General features: G+C 41.7%; 1 protein-coding gene across 9 annotated transcripts in view; it reads left to right on the top strand.

Annotated features, from left to right (window-relative positions):
• The window catches only part of ANLN (anillin, actin binding protein), a 62,601-nt gene extending 61,233 nt beyond the window's left edge, over positions 1-1,368 (top strand). For all 9 annotated transcript variants that reach the window (XM_055293417.2, XM_063608977.1, XM_055293419.2 and 6 more), the window contains one exon: positions 49-1,368. In XM_055293417.2, the coding sequence (XP_055149392.1) occupies positions 49-172 (124 nt within the window). In that variant the 3' untranslated portion in view covers positions 173-1,368. The remainder of the gene's footprint in view (positions 1-48) is intronic.
• The last annotated feature ends 15,900 nt before the right edge of the window (positions 1,369-17,268 follow it).

Raw genomic sequence — 17,268 nt, 5'->3', positions numbered from 1 at the left:
AATGGGGGGGAAAAGAATTCTGACCTCTTTGGTTGTTTGTTCCTGTAGGAACTGGCTGTCTGCAGATACTAAAGAAGAGCGGGATCTCTGGATGCAAAAACTCAATCAAGTTCTTGTTGATATTCGCCTCTGGCAACCTGATGCTTGCTACAAACCTATTGGAAAGCCTTAAACTGGGAAATTTCCATGTTATCTAGAGGTTTTTGATGTCATCTTAAGAAACACACTTAAAAGCATCAGATTTACTGATTGCATTTTATGCTTTAAGTATGAAAGGGTTTGTGCCAATATTCACTACGTATTATGCAGTATTTATATCTTTGTATGTAAAACTTAACTGATTTCTCTTCTGTCATTCATCAATGAGTAGAAGTAAATACCTTATAGTTGATTTTGCTAAATCTTAATTTAAAAGCCTCATTTTCCTAGAAATCTAATTATTCAGTTATTCATGACAATATTTTTTTAAAAGTAAGAAATTCTGAGTTGTCTTCTTGGAGCTGTAGGTCTTGAAGCAGCAATGTCTTTCAGGGGTTGGAGACAGAAACCCATTCTCCAATCTCAGTAGTTTTTTCGAAAGGCTGTGATCATTTATTGATCGTGATATGACTTGTTACTAGGGTACTGAAAAAAATGTCTAAGGCCTTTACAGAAACATTTTTAGTAATGAGGATGAGAACTTTTTCAAATAGCAAATATATATTGGCTTAAAGCGTGAGGCTGCCTTCATAAAAGAGATGTGGACATAGGAGGCAATGTGTGAGACTTGGGGGTTCAATATTTTATATAGAAGAGTTAATAAGCACAGGGTTTACATTTACTCAGCTACTATATATGCAGTGTGGTGCACATTTTCATAGAATTCTGGCTTCATTAAGATCATTTTTGCTGCATAGCTTACAGACTTAGCATATTAGTTTTTTCTACTCCTACAAGTGTAAATTGAAAAATCTTTATATTAAAAAAGTAAACTGTTATGAAGCTGCTATGGACTAATAATACTTTGCTTGCCAAAGTGTTTGGGTTTTGTTGTTGTTTGTTTGTTTGTTTGTTTGTTTGTTTTTGGTTCATGAACAACAGTGTCTAGAAACCCATTCTGAAATTGGAAAATTATTAAGTCACGTATCACCTTTAAACACCTTTTTTAAAAATTATAAAATATTGTAAAGCAGGGTCTCAACTTTTAAATACACTTTGAACTTCTTCTCTGAATTATTAAAGTTCTTTATGACCTCATTTATAAACACTAAATTCTGTCACCTGTCATTTTATTTTTTATTCATTCAAATGTATTTTTTCTTGTGCATATTATAAAAATATATTTTATGAGCTCTTACTCAAATAAATACCTGTAAATGTCTAAAGGAATCAGTTGTTTAGGAAGCACTGTTTCAATGTGTGGTGTGGTTGCTCTGCATCCCTGGGCTGAGAGCTTCTTGAGGGTACTGTGCTGACAATGTCTCATCCATCTTTTTCTCTCTACCCAGTTTGGCTTATTATGTGTTCTTAGGGCTGCTGTTGAATGCATAAGTGAATGAAGGATCTATTTCTGAGGCATTTCAACTGAATATGGTAATTGGATGTGCATTTGAGGATAGGGAGTATAATTCCCAAGTCTTTAGCAGATACTGAATGGATGAGTGATATCATCAGCCAAACAGGGAATAGGTTTGATGGGACTGATAAGAACGTCCCTTGTACTTATTTATAGACTTGCATTTATTTTTGAGTAGGCATTCAAAGGGCACAAAAGCATGGTACAAAATTCAGAATGCATAAAGAAGGTAAAGTTAAAAAGCAAGTCTTTTCCTACTGTCATAACTACTTTTACCAATGTCTATGTCCTGCCAGAGGACACTACACATATTGCATAGAAATATTTATATTCTTTTGTTCATAAAAATATCCTATACATACCATTTATTGTAAGTTAAACAAAAAGTATAACAGTATTCCTTAGAGATCATCTAAATATATAGATAGTATTTATAAAATTCAACTTTAGAAGAAATTTAGTTTAAGGCGATTGTGGGACCTCAAGCTAGAAATACTCTGTAAACAGTAGAAAATGTCACTCTGAAGATTTTCAGTGTCGTCCGCCTAAGGGGGATTGTTGAAACTATTGGAGTGATTAAGATCATCCAGGGAATATGATGTGGGAAGAGAAGAAAGAAAAAAAAGAACAGTGTTCTTTTTTTTTTTTTTTTTTTGAAACACGGTCTCACTCTTCCCCAGGATGGAGTGCAGTGGCACAGTCTCGGCTCACTGCAACCTCTGCTTCCCGGGTTCAAGTGATTCTCGTGCCTCAGCCTCCTGAGAAATGGATTACAGGCACGCACCACCACGCCCAGCTAATTTTTGTATTTTTAGTAGAGATGGGGTTTCACTGTGTTGGCCAAGTTGGTCTTGAACTCCAGACCTCAAGTGATCCTCCTTCCTCGGCCTCCCAAAGTGCTGAGATTACAGGTGTGAGCCACCACGACTGGCCTGAACACTGTTCTTTAGGGGAAAAGTAGAAAAGACAAGTCTAATGGTTGTCTTCTATGAAAGAAAAACAAGAATGGTGTCTGGTGAGACCAAAGAAGAAAAGATTTTGGCTGGGTGCGGTGGCTCACGCCTGTAATCCCAGCACTTTGGGAGGCTGAGGTGGGCAGATGACCTGAGGTCAGGAGTTTGAGAACAGCCTGGCCAACATAGTGAAACCTTGTCTCTACCAAAAATATAAAAAATTAGCTGGGCAGGGTGGCGTGTGCCTGTAATCCCAGCTACTTGGGAGGCTAAGGCAGGAGAATCACTTGAACCCAGAAGGCAGAGGCTGCAGTGAGCCGAGATTGTGCTGCTGCACTCCAGCCTAGGCAACAGAGCGAGACTCTGTCTCAAAAAAAAAAAAAAAAAAAAAAAAAAGATTCTGACCACAAAATCATAAAGCAGAATAAAGAAAATGTGAATTGAAATTTGGAGCAGTCAGTTGAACAAAATGGTTCAGATAAAAAATCGGGTTACAATAAAATCTGTATGGAAAAAGAATGACAGAATTGATTGCATTAAAAAATCTGATAAGTATCTAAAGTTAAAACACTAAGCAACAGACAAAGGGAGAAAATTTACAACATATTTAATAAGGCATTGATATTAAAAAACATAAAGAGCTCCTATGCAAGTGTGGTGGCTCATGCCTGTAATCACAGCACTTTGGTGGCTGAGGTGGGAGAATACTTGAGGCGAGGAGTTCAAGACCAGCCTGGGCAACATAGCAAGACCCTGTCTACAAAAAAAAAGAAAAAGTTAGCCGAACATGTTGGCACATGACTGTAGTCTCAGCTACTCGTGAGGCTGAAGTGAGAGGATTGCTAGAGCCCAGGAGGTGAAGACTACAAGTGAGCTGTGATCACTCCACTGCACTCCAGACTGGACAACAGAACGAAACCCTGTCTCTAAAAAAAAAAACCCCAAAATTAAAAAAAAGAACCAACAAGTGGTTCACTGTTATCACATTGAGAATTAAGTACAAGAAAAAAGAGTTCCTATGACTGGCTATCTGTGAGCACTTACTAGGCGTTATTGTTGGTGTTTTGCATGCAGTATCTCAGGTCATCTTCATAAGACCTTATCAAATAAGCGTTGAAGCTAAAGTTTTGGTCACTTTTCTGAGGCCCCACGTTGAGCAAGTGGCAGACCAGGATTTGCACTCAGTCTACTCCAGAATCCACATACTTACACTCTGCTATTTCTCAAATTAATAAGAAAAAGAAAATTTAACCTAAAGAAGAGGGGCAAATAATATTAGCAGGAATTGCGTACACACAAATCCCAAAGAGCCGGCAAACATGTAAAAATAATACTAATAAAAATACAGATTTAAATGGCAATGGGTTATTGGCCCACAGGTGGTGAAACTAACCAACATTACTGAGAAACAAACTTACGCTCTTGGTGGGAATAGAAACTGAAAAGCCTACTTGGATGGCAACTTGGTAACTTCCAGGAATCTACTAACACACAGGATCAGATTGTCAAATCTGACTTCCATGCATCAGAGATCTTACCCATGTCAAGCTTTACTCATAGTTTCAAGGACACAAGGAATCAAAAAGCCCTGGCAAAGCAAGGAGAGGCCTGTGTCATTCTGCATACCTCCCAGGCTCTCGTTCCCACAGGAGACACCTGCTCTGTGGCCCAGGATAATAGACGAGATCTCAAGCGAGGTTTGCGGTCCTCTCACTCAGCAGGGAGGCTTTAGGTATGGAAACATTGCATTTTATACCCTTTATGGTATAGTTTTTGTGACTTTCTCTTAGGAGTCTTGCCTCACAAATCTATAATTCTAAGTTTTTTTACCGTAAGCAACCCTTAACCAGCCATATCCTACTAAGCACATTCCACACATAAAGAGTTCTGTCAGCAAATACCATTTGTCTATTTACTAGGAGGTTCAGTTCTTAGCATGTTTACCAGGAATTTCCTTTACCGAAATCAAAGACCAGCTGTGCTAACTCCCCACTTCTCAGACAAACATGCATGTGAGCAGAGATGTATATAAAAGGATAATCATTACAATACTGTTTTTATCTATTATCTATCTGTCATCTGTCTATCTTCTATCTATCATCTACCTGTTTATTGAGACAGAGTCTCTATCACACAGGCTGGAGTGCAGTGGTGTGATCTCAGCTCACTGCAACCTCTGCCTCCCTGGTTCAAGCGATTCTCCTGCCTCAGCCTCTGGAGTAGCTGGGAATTACAGGTGCCCGCCAACACGCCTGGCTAGAGACAGTTATTAAAGGGAAAAAATAGAAACCAATAGGGAAAAAAAAAATCTGCAAGCCCATTAGCAGGAAGTTATGGTACATTTTTCCTACAAGACACCATGTAGTGGTCAAAAAGAATGAAGCGAGTGTATATATTGATTTCTAGAGCAACTTATGGGGGAAAGGGATATACCACGCAACATGGAACCATGTATGTAACATAGATGCACATAACTAGATGAAAGTGTGGAAGGAACCACATGAAGTACATGGGGAAAAGGTTGGGAGCAGTGTGGGGTGGAGGAATGCTTTGACCTTTGTCTCTGTTTTTAGAGTATTTGATATGTTTACAATGAGAATATTTTCATATATCACTCATGTATGTGGGCTTGCGAACACTTCAAAAATAAAATCATAATGAAAAATTGAGTGAATGGAAGACTGAATAGAGAACTTCAGGATATTGGATTGTGAAGAGAAAGGCCTAACTGGGACAATAGTTTGGTGGGAACACATTCAGGGAAGGATATTGTTGGGACTCAGAAAACAATACTCCAAAAAAGAAGGCCTCAGAAGCAAGAGTTTTCCTCTGATCTTCTCCTGCCCTCCTGTCTCTCAGTCCCATTCTCCTCCAGGGATAGCCATGGAAACCAGAACTCCTCTTCCCCACGGTGAGTCATAGAAACAAGAACCTCTTTTCTCCAAAGCCGGCCACAAAACCTAAACATATTTCTCTAACTTTCCCTTTGCCTTTCTGTGTAAAACTGGCTGTAAAGAAATGATCTGACCTACCTTGTTTGACTGTAGGTCATGAGACCCTTATTCCAGAATGGGTCCTGCTCCACATCCAGAAGGAAGGAATGTGGCTCAGAGATGCCAAGAAGAATCTAGACAAGCCTTGCTGGCTTTCCCTGCACAGTATTTGCATTAGATCTACCCTTTTTGTCCAACTTCTACACAGCGGTCAATGCTTTGTTGAACCTAAGCATAAAAATGGCCAATTTCTCTGGTGTTTTTATGTCTTCATTCTGAATGCTCCTGTGGATGCACATTAAGTAAATTTGTATGCCTTTTCTCCAATGAATTTAACTTTTGTGAGTTGATTTTTCAGTAAGCCTTCAGAGGGCCAAAGAGAACTTTCCCTTTGACCCCAAGTTCCCCTTAAAATTATTTTTAATGATAAACTCAATTATTTTTAGCTGATGTAGTAAGCAGGGTACAGACTATGCTACTATAAAAAAAAGAATCATAACAAAAATAGAAGAGGCAAAACAAGATAGAAGTTTCTTTCTCACAGGACAGTCCAAAGAGAGGGGACTGGTTCTGGGCAGAGAAGTGGTTTTGAGCCTTGAGGGTGTCCAGGGTCCAAGGTCCTTGTCCTGGACATAGCCTGGCATGTGGCCCTTGTCCTCATGGCCAAAGCCAGCTCACCTGTATCACATCCATGGTCCATCTACCAGGAGGGAGGAAAGTGCAGAGCTCATTCCCAGTAATTTTGAGATTAAGACCAAGAAAATGTAGTCTTTAGCTGAGTGACAACAACCCCTGTTGAAATTCACCAGGGTTCTACTATACAAAGGCAAAATATGGTGCATTCAGGGGACTATCAGCAGGCCTTACCACTGCTTCTAAACCCTTCAATTTTGTTGAAAGCAAAGATATGAAAACCACCTGACTTGCAAAGGGATTTGTTATTCTGCCTTTAGGGTCCAGGAAAACCAGTATTTGGACTGTCCCTTTTTTTTTTTTAGTATTGGGAGGGTTTTACATCCCAGGCAAGTGACTGTAGAGAAGGCAGAAAGCATGGCTTTCCTGTGTAAAGTGGGAGTAGAGGGGAGCCATTGGGAAGGAAGAGAGGAGGGAAAAAAGAACACCTCAGGCAGTTTGGCTCATTAAACAGGAGGATGGCAAAGTGGCTTCATGCACATGCGCTCTTTAGCAAGTCTTTGGTGTTCACGGGCGTGTGGCTGCCCAGATCTAGGGCATTAGATTATAACTGGGCAGTTTAACTTCACAATACATTTTAAAACATTTTTTCTTTTTCTTTTGGGTTTCAAGGTATACCCTTGAAGCAAACTGCAGGACCCTTTTCCCTAAGCCTTAAAACAGACTCCATGTCCCTCCCTTTCTTACCCTACATACTCCCTTCACGTTTATCCAGTGTTCTGCTAGTGTCTAACTGTGTGCCTTCTTAGAAGTTCCAGAGGCTAATCTTGAGACAGACACAGCCTGGAGACTCAGATGCAAAATTTCAGAGATTACTTCAAGGTGGCTAGTTAACAACCTAGTCATTGTTGAGATGACACCAGCCCGAGATCCAAGCAGACTGGGACCCAAGATAACCACCAGACGCAGACATTGTTCTCAGCACAATCCTTGCATGCCTTCCTTATCAAGTTTTCCTTTTTTAAACTCCTGCCTTCCCTCCAAAAAATGAAAGTGGCTGCTTTGGATGGGAATCTGGCCACTTCTCCTTTACTAATTTTGGTTAACAGAATCATTTTCTTTCTACCAGACCTCACTCTTCATTAGACTCCGCAAGTGGTGAGCATGCAGACCTGCACTGGGTTACATGGTCACAGGGTGCGACGTGAAGGTGTTTACCAAAGGGCAAATCGGGAGTGTCCAGAGTACATGGTAACACCTCCCAAGCACTGAGCTTTCACGGTCATTTCATTGTCAGGACGTCCTTGAGAAGGAGAACCACTGGAGCCACAGCTGGAGGGAGTATTGAGTAGCGATGGTGCCCTTCCTGCAGGCAGCAAGGTGTTCACTTTCTCATGCTCATGTTTAGCTCACCGTTCTCTCCTTCCTTAGAGAAGTCAAGTTTCTCATGTCTTTAGCCATATCTGTATTTATTTACTTGCCAAATTTAAATTGACTGTATTTCCTTCAGTACTTTGTTCCCTCCAGTTTTGTTTTGGAAGATTTGCTACCTATAAGCACTAGTCACCTTACTGAACTCTTTATTAGTTATAATAATTTTTCATGATTCTTTTTGGTGTTCAGAGATACCAACTTCAAATAATAATAATGTCTCCACCTTTCCAACATTTGTATCACACTTTCTATTTTTGTTCTCCCAGAACAGTATAATAGTGGTGATAGCAGGCATTTCTGATTTAATAAGAATGTTCTAGTATTCACTATTAAATATAATGCTAATTGTTCACTTGAGATAGATCTTTATTGATTGTTATATAAAGGAAATTTCCTTATATCCCTCTTTTTCTATGGCCAGCTTCCAAATTTATAATCCAGATACAAAGATATGACATTCCCCCCAAAAGGAAAAATATGAACCACATTACTTCATAAATTGATGCCAGTTTGTGCCTGTGCTCTGGAAAAATTTAGATTTTAGATAGCTTTTTTTTTTTTTTTTTTCGTGGCAGAGTCTTGCTCTGTCGCCCAGGCTGGAGTGCAGTGGCTTGATCTCGGCTCGCTGCAACCTCTGCCTCCTGGGTTTAAGGGATTCTCCTGCCTCAGCCTCCCGAGTAGCTGGGAATTCAGGCATGCACCATCAGGCCCGGCTAATTTTTGTATTTTTTAGTAGAGACAGGGTTTCACCATGTTGGCCAGGCTGGTCTCAAACTCCTGACCTCGTGATCCACCTGCCTCAGCCTCCCAAAGTGTTGGGATTACAGGCATGAGCCACTGCGCCCGGCCTGCTTCTTGAAGATATTAAAGACTTGCCCCTAAAACAACCTAACCTTGGTACATGTTTTGCAGATGGTTTGTGTATTAGTTATCTATTCCTGGGTAACAAATTACCCTAAAATTGAGTGGCCTAAAATGACAACATGCAGCATGTCACAGTCACTATGGGTCAGGAATCTGGACTCTGCTCTGGCTCAGAGTCCATCACAGGGCCACAATCAGGTGTCAGTCCTGGGTCTACAGTCCATCTCAAAGCTCGGCTAGGGAAGGATCTGCTTCCAGCTACTTGTCTGGTTGTGGAAGGATTCAATTCCTCACAGCATGTTAGAACGAGGACTTCAGTTCCTTGCTGGCTCTTGGTTGGAGGATGCCCTCAGTTCCTTACCACAGGGGCCTCCCCATAGGGCATGTGGTAGCTTCAACAGATTGGGCCAGTGAGAAGAGCCAAGGGAGTACAAGCAGGATGGAAGTCACGTTTTGCAACCTTTTCTTGGAAGTGACATCCCATCACTTTTGCTATATTCTATTTATTAGAATCAAATCACTAGATTAAACCATGCTCAATTGGAGAGAATCACTGGGGGACATTTTAGAAGCTTCCTAAAAATTGTATTATAATGTTTAATTTTTTCTGTGTTTCTTGGCTCATATAATATTTCTACTTCATTTCTTTAAAAAAATTTGTTTGAGAGTGCAGTGGCACTATCGTAACTCATTGCAGCCTTCCTGGGCTCATGGGATCCTCTCCTCTCAGCTTCCCAAGTAGCTGGGACTGCAGGTACACTCCACTGCACCCAGCTAATGTTTATTTTTTATTTTTTTGTAGAGATGGGGTCTTGCTATGTTGCCTAGGCTGGCCTCAAACTCCTGGCCCCAAGCAATCCTCCCCCTCAACCTCCCAAAGTGGTAGAATTGTAGGCCTGACCCATCATGCCTGGCCATATTTCTACCTCTTAAAGAGATTTGGTAATTGATCTATCTCTAGACACTCATTCATACTTTAGACTTTTAAATGTAAAACTGTACATTCGGCTGGGCGCAGTGGCTCATGCCTGTAATCCCAGCACTTTGGGAGGCTGAGGCAGGCGGATCACAAGGTCAGGAGATCAAGACCAGCTTGACCAACATGGTGAAACCCCATCTCGACTGAAAATACATAAATTAGCTGGGCGTGGTGGCACGTGCCTGTAATCCTAGCTACTCAGGAGGCTGAGGCAGGAGAATTGCTTGAACCCGGAAGGCAGAGGTTGCAGTGAGCCGAGATCACACCACCACACTCCAGCCTGGGCAACAGAACAAGACTCCTTCTCAATAAATAAATAAACACATACCAAAAAAAAAAAAAAAAAAAAAAAAAACCAGAAAAAACACTGTACATTCTATTTTCAAATAATTAAAAAAATTGTTTTTGTTTTTGAGACAGGGTCTCCCTCTGTCAGCCAGGTTTGAGTGCAGTGGTACAATCATGGCTCGCTGCAGCCTTGATCTCCTGGGCTCAAGGATCCTCCTGCCTCAGGCTCCCGAGTTGCTGGGCCTGCCAGAGTGCATCACCATGCTTGGCTAATTTTTTTGTATTTTTTGTGTTTTCCAGCCTATTTTCTCCCTGTTGTTCAGGTTGGATAATTTCTTTTGTCCTATCTTCCAGTTTACTAATACTTTTTTCTGTTCTCTTTATTCTGCTGAAGTAAAAACATCCATAAAATTTTAAATTCTGATTATTGTATTTTTCAGTTTGACATTTCCACTTGATTCTTCTTTATATCTTCTCTTTGCTGAGACTTCCCATTTTTTCATTTATTTCAAGCATGTTTGTGTAATAGTTGCTCACTGAAGCATTTTTACGATGGCTGCTTTAAAATCCTTCTCAGATAGTTTCAACATTTGTGTGATTTGGCACCTGTCAATTGATTCTTCTTATTCAAGTTGAGATTTTCCCAGTCTTGTATAAGTGATTTAAATATTGTGCAATGGACATTAAGGGTATTATGCTATGAAACTCTGTATTTTATCTAAACCTTGTGATTTAGTAGGTCTCCTCTGACATCATGCTGGTGGGAGGGAGGGGGTCTTGCCTCATTTCTGTCAGGTGGGGGTGAAAGTCCAGGTGCCATTGGCCCTTGAGGAGGCGGGGCTCCTTGTTAGTGCCAGGTGGGTGGGAGTGGGAATCCATGCGCCCACTAAGCCTCTATTGGTAGCACCTGGGCTGGGAGAGAGGCATCTTGCTAGTGTTCCTCAAGTAATCTTCACTGCCAACAAGGAGGGGAGGGAGCGGACGACAGTGAGACATCCAACTTCCCATTGACTTCCTCTAACACTGGCAGGTAAGGGGAGCTCATCACCACTGGGTAGGGCTGGAAGTCAGGATCCCAAGTGGCCTCTAGTGACTCAGTATGTGCTTCTGATCCTTGCTGGTCAAGGGTAGAAATCTAGGTACCCCACCTGGCCTTTGCTGACATAAGTTGGGGTAGGAACGTGTATTTTTCTTTGGTGTTTGGCTGGGCTATGGTGATTACTGTTGCAAAGTTTTCTGTCTTGCTAGGCTGCTTCTTTTCTGCTCCTTTGGCTAGATAGTGCAGGCTTCCCTTGGGGGCTTTTCTTTGTCTGCTGCCACTGACATTTCTGGGTTGTCGGCTTCGCTAGCATCCAATTCAAGATAAAGCATACAATAAGAACACCCAGAGAAATCACCTATAGGTTGCTACATACGCGGCATATAGGCTTGAGTATAGGTTCCTTGGGTCTCAAGGTTTCTAGAGGGCTTTCCTCTTTCTTTTCACCTTTCAGTCTTCTAATGTTTGTTTTATATATAATGCCCAGGATTTCAGCTGTACTTAGCAGGGGGAATTGGGAGAAGTTTTTCTACTCTATCTGGGACTTGTTGATTGAAGTTTAACAGTTCGTAATTTCATGGGTTCTCAAGCACATCTTGTGGGGTTTACTTATGTTACTTTAAATGACCCTTTCTGTTATGGAGTAAATTGTTTTCTTTTCTTTTCTTTTTTTGAGACAGAGTCTGTTGCCTAGGCTAGAGTGCAGCGGTGCGATCTCGGCTCACTGCAACTTCTGCCTCCTGGGCTCAGGCAGTCCTACCATCTCAGCCTCCTGAGCAGCTGGGGCTACAGGTGCACACCGCCACACCCAGCTAATTTTTGTATTTTTTTGTAGAGACAGGGTTTCGCCATGTTACCCAGGCTGGTCTTGAACTCCTGAGCTCAAGCAATCTGCCCACCTCAGCCTCCCAACGTGTTGGGATTACAGGCTTCCCTGGCTGTAAGTTGTTTTCTTTAATCAATTCTATCAAGAAATGTTCAAAAAGCTGTGAGTTGTTTTTAACTGCCTAGGCAGCTTTGGTAGATTACTAGTAAGGCTGAGTATCTTTCACCTGTGTTTATTGGATCTATGTATTGCTTTATTTGTGAATTTTATGTTAGTCAATTTTATGTTGTCCATTTTTCAATTGTCCTTATTTGACGTATATGTTAGGGATATTGGTATTTGGTTGTATGTGGTTGCAGCTACGCTCATCTCCTTTACAAACTGTGCATTCTTTAGCTACAAATTGAATATTTATCACCTACTACATAGATCTGTTGGGAGCATTAAATAAGACTATGAATGTTAACTCCTCAGACCAGTAAGAAGGCAAAGAGTAAATTCCCAGTAAATGGCAGTGATTATTTATTGTGGAATTAACTGCCCAAGGAGATCTAGAGACAGGCAGAAATAAATCTCTTCAGGCTAGTTGTCTTCCCAAGACCAAGCTTTCTGCTCTTGCACTCTGAAGAGGTTGCTGGGAATATGAAAATGCCTAGAAATTCGCTTGGCAAGGAACAACGCTTTATGGCATTTGCTGAAGTTTTGTCACAGAAAAAATAACAGTAATACTATAATTTTAGAATTGCCTACTCTCAATTATAACATCTTTTTATTCATTTCAAAACTTCCTTGAGAAGTTAAAACAACTTTTACTTCCATAAAAAGGCTGTATAAAATGGATTTAATTTGCTTTCTTCCAAAAGTTAATCGCTTATATGATTGAAGTATTAAAAAAAATAACGTGTACTTCACAAGGTTCAGAAGTTTGGGTGTAGTATATGAAGTTCAGCAAAGTGTGAGACTTCAGACTGAAAATGTACTGAGTCCAAACTCATTCTACTCACTGCACGAAAGCAAGTAAGTGAAGAGACAAGGAGTTGGAGGAAGGAAAGCAACTTTACTTCGGAGAGCCAGCAACCAGAGAAGGTGGCAGACCAGTGTTCTAAAGAATCGTCCTAAAGGGCATGAATCTCAAGCTTCTTTTTATATTTGGGATGGGGGAACAATGAGGTGACTGGTGACCATGGGTATCTGGGCATCAGAAGAAGGAGGCTGCAAAACTTCTTTGTCCTTGGTCAGGTCACAATGCCCCTATAAATCTTTTTTTTTTTTTTGAGATGGAGTCTCACTCTATTGCCCAAGCTGGAGTGCAGTGGTGTGATCTCAGCTCACTGCAACCTACACCTCCCAGGTTCAAGCAATCCTCTTGCCTCAGTTTCCCAAGTAGCTGGGATTATAGGCACACATCACCACACCTGGCTAATTTTTTATTTTTAGTAGAGACAGGGTTTCACCATGTTGGCCAGGCTGGTCTCAAACTCCTGACCTCAGGTCATACACCCGCCTTGGCCTCCCAAAGTGCTGGGATTACAGGTGTGAGCCACCTTGCCTGGCCAAGGGATACATTTTCTCTTTGAGACTCCACAGTCCTCTCTTGAGATTTCCTCTTGAAATTTGTGTTTTGTCATTCCCTCTATCCACCCACTGTTGGGAGGGAATTTTCCATGGTTTCTTTGCATTTCTGAATAGCTTGTACATATCTTGTAAGGAGAGTCAGTGACTACTTTTGTTCTAGGCTATCTTTTCAAGGATGTTTATGTGGGTGGCAAGCCACCCAGGTACCGAGGCAAGAGACCAAGGGCACGAGCTGTTCCAGTATAATAAAATATGTAAAATAGGAATAGTTATACTAGATATAGATCTTAGATATTATTATATATGAATATCATTAATCATTAGTTTGTAGCAATTACTCTTTATTCTAATATTATAATAATCCTCATTCTACAATCATAACCTAGGAAAAACCAGGCCATGCAGAGATAGGAGCTGAGGGGACATAGTGAGAAGTGACCAGAAGACAAGAGTGCAAGCCTTCTGTTATGCCTGGACAGGGCCATCAAAGGGCTCCTTGGTCTAATGGTAATGCCAGTGTCTGGGAAGATGCCCATTGCCAAGCGGACTGTGGTCTAGCGGTAGCGTCAGTGTCAAGGAAAAACACCCGCTACTTAGCAGACCAGGAAAGGGAGTCTCCCTTTCCCCAGGGGAGTTTAGAGAAGACTCTACTCCTCCATCTCTTGTGGAGGGCCTGACATCATTCAGGCCTACCTGCAGTTATCTGGAGGCCTAACCGTCTCCCTGTGATGCTGTGCTTTGGTGGTCATGCTCCTAGTCTGCCTTCATGTTCCATCCTGTACACCTGGCTCTGCCTTTTAGATAGCAGTAGCAAATTAGTGAAAGTACTAAAAGTCTCTGATAAGCAGAAATAATGATGTAAGCTGTCTCTGTCTCTCTCCTCTCTCTCTGCCTTGGCTGCCAGGCAGGGAAGAGCCCGCTGTCCAGTGGACACATGACCCACATGACCTTACCTATAGTTGGAGATGGCTCACACTCCTTACCCTGCCCCTTTGTCTTGTATCCAATAAATATCAGTGCAGCTTGTCATTTGGGGCCACTACCGGTCTCTGCGCCTTGATGGTAGCGATCCCCTGGACCCAGCTGTCTTTTCTTTTATCTCTTTGTCTTGTGTCTTTATTTCTACGCTCTCTCATGTCCGCACACGGGGAGAAAACCCACCGACCCTGTGGGGCTGGACCCTACATGTTTATATAGTAAGAGAGCCTTGGAAGATACGAAAATATTTGCTTCTAGAACAAAGAGCAGATTTGCTTACAACCTTGGAAGATAGAGATTTATTTTTTTTAATAAGCAAAAGGCAGCCATACTGCTCATTATGAAAGATCCTGGTTCCTTAAGCACAGAGTTTTTCTCCTGTAATGCAACCCAGAGTATGTCCAGATATCATCTGGACCTCTTTGCATTGCCCTGTGGGAATTGCGGTTGGTGAACCAGTGCAAATGCTGATACTCTGACTACCCTTATTGCTATGTATAATATAGTCTTTTGTCTCTAACCCAGGAGCCTTGTGTCTTGTGAAACTGGCAGACCAACTTGTTAGCCTAAAAGCAGGGAAAAATCTTAGACCCTTTATTTTGTTGCAGATGCCTCATGCTTCTGAACCCCAATATTCGAGAGGCCCCTTAACCTGGGACAAATATAGAGACACTAGGGGAGACAGCCTGGGCCGTGAAAAGCAGTATTCATTAAGGGCTGCTGAAGGATGTGCATTTCTAAACGTTATGCTTGGCACATGCACTTTTGGCTCTGGGACTTGTACTAAATTGTGCTTCTATTTTTTGCAATCTGCCAATTTTGACGGACATGATAAGAAAGAGCAATGTAAAATGTACTGTTGTATATATCATTGGGATATTTTGAAGGACACAGACTACAACATTATGCAGTGTTCCCTTTATGAGGACCCACGGGAAAAATTTATCTCAGGTATTAGGAAAAGCTACATTCTATTGAACAGCTGTGGTGTTTTTCTCCTGTGGACACTATAAATCTTGTAACTGATTGTGTCTCTTTATTGTCACAGCATCTCAGAAGAATAGAGCAAATTTGTGGTCCAGCTTTTGGAATTAATCAAGACCAGACAGAATACATTTGAGAGTACTAAGTTTACTGCAGGTTGTTTCTCTTCATTGCATTTTCTCATTCATTTATTGTTACATTTTTGCACTATGTGTATGTTTCTATTTTTATCTTAATCAAATTTTCAGGATCTGATATGTCTACCAAGTTTATTGTAAGACCAGCAGCTTCCTGCCTCCCTACCCTCCTCCTTCCCATGCCGCCTGCACCTGGTGTCTTCCTCTCCCTTAGCTTAAGTCCTTGTTTTGCTGGACCATCTGAGACAGATGCTGGAAGGCACATTTATTGAGAGCTAATGTGTCTGAAAATGTTATTAGGTGACTATCACACTTAGCTGATAGTTTGGTGAGTCACAGAATTCTAGGCTAGAAATAGCTTTTATTTAGACTTTTGAAGGTTTTGCTCCATTGCTTATAAGTTCTAGCATTTCAGTTGTGAAGTCCAAAGACCTTCTGATTCTTTTGTTTTCTTTTTCTTTTTTTGAGCTGGAGTATCGCTTTGTCACTCAGGCTGGAGTGTAGTTGTATGATCTTGGCTCACTGCAACCTCCACCTCCCAGGTTCAAGTGATTCTCCTGCCTCGGCCTCCCAAGTAGCTGGGATTATAGGCGCCTGCCACCATGCCTAGCTAATTTTTGTATTTTTAGTAGAGACAGGGTTTTGCCATGTCGGCCAGGCTGGTCTTGAACTCCTGGCTTTAAGTGATCTGCCAGCCTCGGCCTCCCAAAGTGCTGAGATTACAGGTGTGAGCCACCGCACTTGGCCTTTTTAGTATTTTTTTTTACTCACAGAATCTGATTCTTGATCCTTTTATGTGACTTATTTTTTTCTCTGGAGGCTTTGTTGGATCTCTTCTTTGTTCTCAGCGTTCTGAAATTTCAGGAAAATACTATACCTTTGTGGAGTCTTTTGACAGCCACTGTGCTGGGCAGGATATTTTTCTCTGATTGTTTCTTGGATAATCCCCTCTCCTGTGTTTTTCTGGGTTTCCTGTTTCTTGAATGACTTTATTTTGGTTTTGGGACTTCTGGGTTAGTCTTCTCGTGGCATTTCTTAATACTGATTTTCATTCTCTCTTTGTAAGTCCTATTTCTTGAAAGATCCTTTGTATTGATTTCTGTTGCTCCCAGAAAACATTACCACATATACCTGGAGGCTTGAAAGAGCCCCCCTTTATTATCTCACAGCATCTGTGAGTCAGAAGTCTGGGCCCCACGTGACTCAGTTGGGTCCTCTGCTTAGGGCCTCACAAGATAGAAGTCAAGGTGTTGGCTGGCTTAGCTCTTACCTGAAGGCTCTGGGGAGAATCTGCTTCCAATCTCATTCAAGTTGTTGGTAGAATCCAGTTCCTTGTGATTGTATTAGGTTGGTACAAAAGTAATCATGGTCTTTGCTATTTAAAAGTAATGGCGGCTGGGCATGGTGGCTCATGCCTGTAATCCCAACACTTTGGGAGGCCAAGGTGGATGGATCACCTGAGGTCAGGAGTTCAAGACCAGCCTGGCCAACATGGCGAAACCCGTCTCTATTAAAAATTCAAAAATCAGCCGGGTGTGGTGGCACGTGCCTGTAATCCCAGCTACTCAGGAGGCTGAGGCAGGAAAATCGGCTTGAACTTGGGAGGTGCAGGTTGCAGTGAGCCAAGATCGTGCCACTGCACTCCAGCCTGGGCAACAGAGCGAGACTCCATCTAAAAATAAAAAGTAATGTCAAGCCAGGCACGGTGGCTTATGCCCGTAATCCCAGTACTTTGGGAGGCTGAGGCGGGTGGATTACTTGAGGTCAGGAGTCCAAGACCAGCCTGACCAACATAGTGAAACTGTGTCTCTACCAAAAATACAAAATTAGCTGGGCTTGATAGTGCATGCCTGTAGTCCCAGCTACTAGTGGGGCTGAGACAGGAGGATCGTCTGAACCTGGAAGGTGGAGCTTGCAGTGAACCAAGATTGTGCCACTGCACTCCAGCCTGGGAGACAGAGTCTCAAAAAAAAAAAAAAAAAAAAAAAGAAAAAAAAAGAAAGAAAAAGAGAAGTAGGTGTGGACAGGGT

The sequence above is a fragment of the Symphalangus syndactylus genome, chromosome 9, assembly GCF_028878055.3.
Source record: "Symphalangus syndactylus isolate Jambi chromosome 9, NHGRI_mSymSyn1-v2.1_pri, whole genome shotgun sequence".
Taxonomy (NCBI): domain Eukaryota; kingdom Metazoa; phylum Chordata; class Mammalia; order Primates; family Hylobatidae; genus Symphalangus; species Symphalangus syndactylus.
Note: the sequence above shows the minus strand (reverse complement) of the source record. Positions and strands in the feature narration are given on the sequence as shown.